Source organism: Trichoplax adhaerens, genomic scaffold, assembly GCF_000150275.1.
Source record: "Trichoplax adhaerens TRIADscaffold_15 genomic scaffold, whole genome shotgun sequence".
Classification (NCBI taxonomy): Eukaryota; Metazoa; Placozoa; class Uniplacotomia; order Trichoplacea; family Trichoplacidae; genus Trichoplax; species Trichoplax adhaerens.
In genome coordinates this window covers 993,708-1,001,266 of record NW_002060957.1, presented here as the reverse complement: position 1 = coordinate 1,001,266, position 7,559 = coordinate 993,708, and the positions used below count along the sequence as shown (strand labels likewise).

Here is a 7,559-nt window from a genome sequence, read left to right as displayed (position 1 = left end):
GTTGAAGACAGGAAAATTAGCGGCAAAGCTTGGGGAAGAGTTAAGGTACGGTATAAACTCAAAACCAACAATCTAACATCGAGCTAGATATCCAGACTTCAGGCATGAAGTTGTAATGACGACCGACAAAGACAAAGTACAGCTACCCTTTTAGATTGGAGCATTAATCATCATGACATTTTTTTACTCTGTTTTATTTAGAACTTTACATCTTGTATTAGTGATCTTCCCAAAAGCATTTACTTTATTGTTGGTAATGAATTCTGCGAACGATTTTCTTACTATGGCATGAGAGGTTAGTGCAATAATAAATGTAGGCATCAATTTTCCAAATAATTGAATAATGACATACTGCATCGTATAAATGCTAGTATCAACCTTAAAAATAGACATTTTCTGATTACTACCTCGAAAATAGACTGAAATTGATCTTCATTCTTAAATTTAAAATAAAATACAACTACTGCAATATTATATATATGTCACAGTCAATGGAAGGTATTCTACCAAGAACTAAATTAATCGAATATTTGCTTTCAATATTTAGCCATTTTGGTCCTTTATTTTACCAATTTTTACGGACTCGATAAAAACACCGCAACCGCGTTATATCATGCTTTTGTAATGTTGTGCTACTTTACTCCTTTACTTGGAGCAATGTTAGCTGATGGCTGGCTTGGCAAATACAGGTAACGTGCTATGACAGCAAGTACAAATGGAATAGTGGAGTTAGGTAGTGCCTGCTAGCCTGTAAAGTTTCTCCTCATATCAAAAGGATTTGTTGATCAATATCTTACCGTCAACTTCAGGCAATAGTAAAGTTATAAATTTCAATTTGCCGCAGTAGTGATATGGAAGCTATTATCTTGAAATAGATTGTTTTATTCTATTGCAACTCCTCATATTTTAGGACTATTTTATACGTTTCCTTGATATACGCCATTGGAAATACTGTGGTAACGTTGACTGCAATTCCCCCTCTAAGTCATAAATCATTGTAAGACTAGCATAATAATCATCCACAATAAATTTTAAACTGTGCAATATTCTATTCCCTCATATACGCAGTGTGACTATCGAGCAATTCTCACTAGATAATCTGTATTGATGTAGAGCTGGCCCTATTATCGGTTTAATGTTAATTGGCTTTGGTACAGGCGGTATAAAACCCTGCGTTTCTGCCTTCGGTGGGGATCAAATTAATCCTAATCAGGTCAGTTGTTATTATGCAGTAATAAGAGTCTACGAAAATGCTATCCAACTACTAGTAATTTTGTTAATTCCTTAGTGATCAAATTCTACGCATTCTATACATCTGAATTTCTCTGTTATGCATATATTGTTTTAGATATCTGCTTTATTTTATCTCTTTTTTTAAAATATGTATCTAGCACAAATTATTGGAAAGGTTTTTCTCCATCTTCTACTTTTCTATTAATGCCGGAAGTGTACTGTCAACAATCTTTACTCCAATCTTAAGAGGTCTACATAAAAGTTCAATTTCTATTCTTGGCATCAACATTTTTTAACAACTATTATGTCACTTAGGCAATGTTCACTGTTTCCATGGTGATTGCTATGCATTAGCTTTTGGCATACCTGCAATATTAATGCTAGTCGCGATATGTAAGTATCTCTTTGTAAAGTTATCGTTGCTGTATGATAGCATCTCTGCTCTCAATTGCGTACCGCAAAATAATTACAGAAAAATTCCATAGTGAATTGTGGTATCGTAAATTTGAAACAATTATCAAACCCTTACTAACGGATCATATTTATGAAAAAGACACGCATGTATTTACTGTACAGTAATGCAGTTCTTTTTGTTAGTGCAGACATGCTTATATATACACATGTATAAAATAAATGTTACCGCTAAATGATTTCTCCACTAATTATGCAGTTGTCTTTTGGATGGGTCGACCTCTTTATAAAAGAAATCCTCCCACTGGCAACATACTTGCTGACGTTTGCAAAGCTATTTGTGTAAGGCAAACTAATCATGCTGAAAGATAAATTATATTTTTATCAATGTGAGGTCGACAATACTTAAATTAAGGCTTGTAACATTCATTTTAGCATGCTATTGGAAATCGAAAAAGTGATATTCCTGCAAATCATTGGCTAGACAAAGCCTCAGACAGATTTAGTGTTAGTTTAATCAAGTACCTTTATGATATTTTTTACTCTTGCATGTGAACGATACTAATTTTCGACTATATTGATTACAATAACAACAGCCTAAGCTACTCGAAGACATCAAAGCTATGCTAAGAGTACTGGTAATGTTTATCCCATTGCCAATATTTTGGACATTATTTGATCAACAGGTATAACAATTCATGATGCTGTGCAATCAATGTTACAATAATGTATAACCTTCCACAAATATTTAATTTGCAATAGGGATCCCGCTGGACACTACAAGCTGAAGAAATGAGCGGAAACTTGGTAAGATAATCCAGATGCATAGTAGAGTAATATCCAATTGATTATTTATTTTCTTTTTATTGAACATAAATCTTGATATAGGGCCCTTTAGGCAAAATGCAACCAGATCAAATGCAGGTTTAGCGAATAAATATTGTACCACTAACCGCTCTGATTATGAATCTAAAGTCTGTTTAATAAACATACTAAAAAGTATATTAAAATTCATATTACGTAGGCCGCAAACCCCGTTTTAATTATAATTCTAATTCCTGTATTTGAGTCCTTAATCTACCCTTTGTTAAGAAAACTTAAGATACCGATGAGGTTAATAAAGTTAACGCGTATATGGCTTGAGAAGTTTATACCAGTACATTAATCATATATTTTTTCGCTATTGATTCTATTGTAGGCCTTTACAGCGAATGTGCACTGGTATAATATTTGCATCATTTGCTTTCGTTATTGCTGGATTATTACAACTTCAGATAGAGGTTAGTTATACATTTTAACAATTTTCAGTAAAGACCCTTTTCAATAAATAAATATTGTAGTGGATAACTTTCTTCCTATGCACATGCAGGCCCTAGATGTTGATCGTACTCATCCTGAAGGGAATCTTACACGATTTAGTCTGGTTAATAATATTCCTTGTAATCTAAATTTTGTTCAGAAGCAAGCTGGTGTAGCATTAAATCTCAATTATACCCAGGTAATAGATAGATCACATACTTATTTTATTTTTTTAAACCAACAATTATATTTCCTATCGATCGTTTGTTAAATAGAGCAATTCTTACATCACTGCACCATCCGGACCGATGACCTTAACAGTGACAGCAAATAATTCGTGTTCATTGTTCAAACAAAAGAAATTTCAATTGCATTTGAGTAAATCCTCTTCTAGCTATGTATTAAGCTATCAGAATCAACAAATTTTCTCTCAAAAGGTAATCCTTGTAATCGATGAATGAATAGTCCATTAATTATATACTGTATTTTTAACTGTAATAAGACAAGTAGATAATAGATTAAATGCACTAATTTCAACTATCTTTAGGTAAAAGCGAATGTAACTCGTCCTAAATCGGATCGTGCAATAATCAGGTACAATCTTTACATTTTTACTCATGCATTAGATAGTAGGTAGGTACGCGTATAATCGGATGTAATGACCTAGTTTGATTTGACAATGACAGAATTTTTAATACCTGGAAGAAATCAATAAATTTCACCTTAACTGCTGCAACTAATAAGAAACAACATAAGATTAGTTTCATAGAGCCTATGCAAGTTTACAATTATACCGTTGTGTATTATGATACGTAAGTACTACAAGATAAATTATATCTATTGATATAAAATTAGCATTTGAGCTTATAAAGTGATTACGGTGTCATATCAATTGTTCAGGAAAGGATTTAAAAGCATAAATAATAAATGAACCAATTTTAAATACTTTTATATTCCTTTCATTATTTTGATTAATTTCATGATACATTAATTATCATTTCAGGTATTCGTATTCAATTATAGATGAAGATGGAAGCAACCCAAATCCCACAAAGGTATGTTTACATCTAATGAGACGCTCAGTATAATCTATTCCTCCTATGAAAACAAACAATCGATTGAAGTGCAAGTATTAAAGATTAATCTAATTTTAGAATCCTACGGTTGAATTCGGAAACAATGGTGCTTATACGGTGTATGTTCAACCTTCTGTTAGTGATCCGAATAAAGTATGTTAATACCAAATCAATTAATAAAAGCTACCATACTTGGATACTACCTTCAATAATGCGTAGTGTTCTATTTATTTTATTGTTTACCTTATTACTATTTTACTATAGGTGGTTGTAACTAATCATGTTGATATCCAGCCTAATTCCATACCAATTCTATGGCAAGCACCTCAATATATCGTAATGACTGCTGGAGAAGTCATGTTTTCTATAACTGGTTTAGAATTTGCTTATTCTCAGGTAATTATGTCAACTGTATTATTCATTTGATAAAATTTAAGCAGCTGCTATACAAAAATAATTGCTACTGTTTCTAAAATTGTTATAGGAAAGATACCTTTGATTTAATTGTAAATCTAAGCAACTTATTGATTTGATAGGCTCCAGCTTCGATGAAATCATGTCTTCAAGCTGGCTGGTTATTAACAGTGGCTTTCGGTAACCTTATCGTTGTTATTGTTGCCGAAGCTAGATTTATTCCCGATCAGGTAATCCATCTATAGCCGCGTATTATATAAATTTATATATATATATGATTGTATGATGTTATCTTATTGCGTGCCTTGTAAAATTTGTATTTGAATTAATGATTCGAGTTAATATTATATATCATATGTCGCAATAATGATCGATCGTTTCATTGATACATTTCAGGCTGCTGAATTTTTCTTCTTTGCTGGATTAAGTGCATGTATATTTGTCATATTTGTTATCATGTCTCACTTTTACAAATATGTTCGCCATGAAGAAGTAGAGAAAGAGTTGAGTGATACTGTCGGCTTGATTAATGGTGAATCTAATTACGTTAGTGATGAGGAGCACCAACCAGACAAGAACGAATTATAAGTATATAAATAATACATGATGCAGTAAGAGTGGCCTCTTTAACGATATAGTGATTAAAACATTTCGATAATACAGATAGTTATAATTGAATCGTTATGCGTATTGCATATATTGCGTTTGCCAGTATGACAGATTAGTTAATCATCATAACAGTTCTTAGCTTTTAAATGCCGAAAATAACTGTTCGTTTGATGTAACTAATCATTCTGTATATATCGATATGTACTGTATATGCGAAGTTGTCCTCTATACCTTATCAATCTTAATGTTCATTATATGGCAGTCCATTTTGTGTAACTACTTTCATGAGCATGCATACGTATGCGAATCGAAGGAACTGTCCTATCGAATAATTTAGATAGTTATATTTCATTTAGCGCGTTCCTATTAAGCGTACGAGAAGTGTTACATTTTTAGTTTTTAATGGTACGAGATTACTTACACGCCATCATTAATTAATAACTTATAATTTAGATCTTCTACCTTCAATCTTATGTAATATTACATTTTTAGTGCAATGGTGTAAGTCATCATAAAGTGTTTCAATTTTAAGATAAGATGATGAACTGATGACTAACGAGCACGAATGTACAATTGTCAATGCTCTAGTTCACGTGAACATGCAGTATGAATGTTTTCAGCAAGGTTGCCAATAGATTATAATTACAATTACTTGTGAAACTACAAAATATGTCATTAATATGTTTATGTAATCAAGCAAAAAACAAGAGACTTGAGCAATCTCGTTGTTAAAATAACTCATTTATTTTAACAATTGAATAATCCAAAACAGCAACACTGCTGCTGAAAATGCTATGAACATAAGAAATCGAATAAAAGCGTGATAAAATTGTCCTGACGTTCTTAAAATGCAATTCAATCAATTAAATCATATGATGTAGGGTGCTAGCTAGGTATTGTACACTTGGGCAGCTGCATCTATCAAGCATTTAATTCGAATATGGCAAATCTACCGTAATACAATGGAATTACATAAAATTTTGAACTACAGAAAAATATTACCAATATCCGTGTTGAGATAAAGCCTCTATATGGTGCCTTTTTGATGCTCTGTATAAATTTACACCACTATGCCATTGATTACACTACTGCTATAAGTCCTACAAGTTTAACCATACAACTATATTTTATATAATTGAAAGATAAAATGTTGTCCAATAGGATTAAGAAACTTCCACGTTACAGTTGATATAGCAAGTAAAGTAATTAGCCCATAGCAAAAAATGATAGTGCGAATAATATTTACTACTTAACACGTAATTGATAACAAGCGCGAATAGCAATTTTCCGTTTGTAAAATGCTCGGCAATAATCATGGTGTTAATTTTTAAAAATTACTAGTATTCAAGGTTACGATGAGCTACATTTCATTGTTTAGCCGAATATATGCGATCAAAAACACAATCTCGATGAGTGTGGAAATGATATGATAATGATTTCGCAGACATTAGGTAAGGTAGTCAATTCATTTTATGTGTTAGTACGAGCTAGAAATTTTAATACGTGTCCATATTAAAAGAGCTGCGTGCACGTATGTTACAACAAAGATTCTAAGTTTTCAAAGATTACTATCGTAAATCAAGATTGCCGATACCATAGTTACTTCATAAGGCGGTGATTATTTTAAGCAGATATAATAATTCCCTAATATAGTACAAGTTTACCTTGTAATATACTATAATCCTTAAAACTAGGTAAAAAAATTCAATTGTTACAGTATTAATCGCTCAAGAACTTAAGAATTAAGAATAAATTAATAAAATACTAATATTTGAAGGTAAATCTTTTCGTGCTTTAAGTAGTAATTTTCAAGTTATATTCTAAACGACCATTATATTCTGCATCAGCGTGGAGACAGAGATGCTAATATCTCCATTGTAATTTGAAATTGTATCAAAACGTTGCCGTGGACACCATTCAACAAAAAATCACCCATTAGATCTGAAATAAAATTGAGTTGAGCGTATAGCCTTGCGGCTTCTTCGGGCTTAGCACGAGTCAATATCAAGGTTAGGAAGGGCAATAAGTCATCTGTACTGACAGCTGCAGCGATACGATCTGGCAAATAGAATATTATGTCAAATTCTTTGTAGTAGAACTAGATTATGCTAAAATATTTTCAATCTTAACTTTAATAATTTATCTTGCAACTTATGTGATGTCACAATACTGTCATTTACTTTATTCATAAAAAGTAAAAATTATTGTAATACATTCTAACGAAATTTAAAAGTATAGAATGTGTACCTCTGACACATGTATGATAAAGGCACATGGAGAACTGTTACTAAATGTCAAGTCTTTACGCTATAGATGCTCGGAAGAACATGAACATGAGCTATTGGTTATAAACTATTGCACATTTTTAATAGCAACTGGCTGATTGCAATTAAACTGCTACTCTATAAAATAAATTGCTTATATGTTAGCTATATACTAAATTATATCTTTGCCTAAAATCAAACAGCTGACTTCATTACAACACTTACTAGGATAAGAATTTAACAAATGAATTCT

General features: G+C 31.8%; 1 protein-coding gene across 1 annotated transcript; it reads left to right on the top strand.

Annotated features, from left to right (window-relative positions):
- Nucleotides 1-213: 213 nt before the first annotated feature.
- TRIADDRAFT_30870 (uncharacterized protein) lies at nt 214-5,021 on the top strand (the record flags this gene model as incomplete). The annotated part of the gene is made up of 21 exons (XM_002116441.1): nt 214-295; nt 548-689; nt 911-997; nt 1,114-1,213; nt 1,392-1,482; nt 1,549-1,626; nt 1,904-1,986; nt 2,080-2,151; nt 2,241-2,330; nt 2,407-2,451; nt 2,533-2,568; nt 2,669-2,757; nt 2,843-2,924; nt 3,014-3,142; nt 3,219-3,380; nt 3,491-3,537; nt 3,630-3,755; nt 3,973-4,066; nt 4,284-4,415; nt 4,556-4,663; nt 4,830-5,021. Coding segments are annotated over 21 exons (2,067 nt in total), but the record flags the coding sequence as incomplete, so codon positions are not given.
- Nucleotides 5,022-7,559: the final 2,538 nt, after the last annotated feature.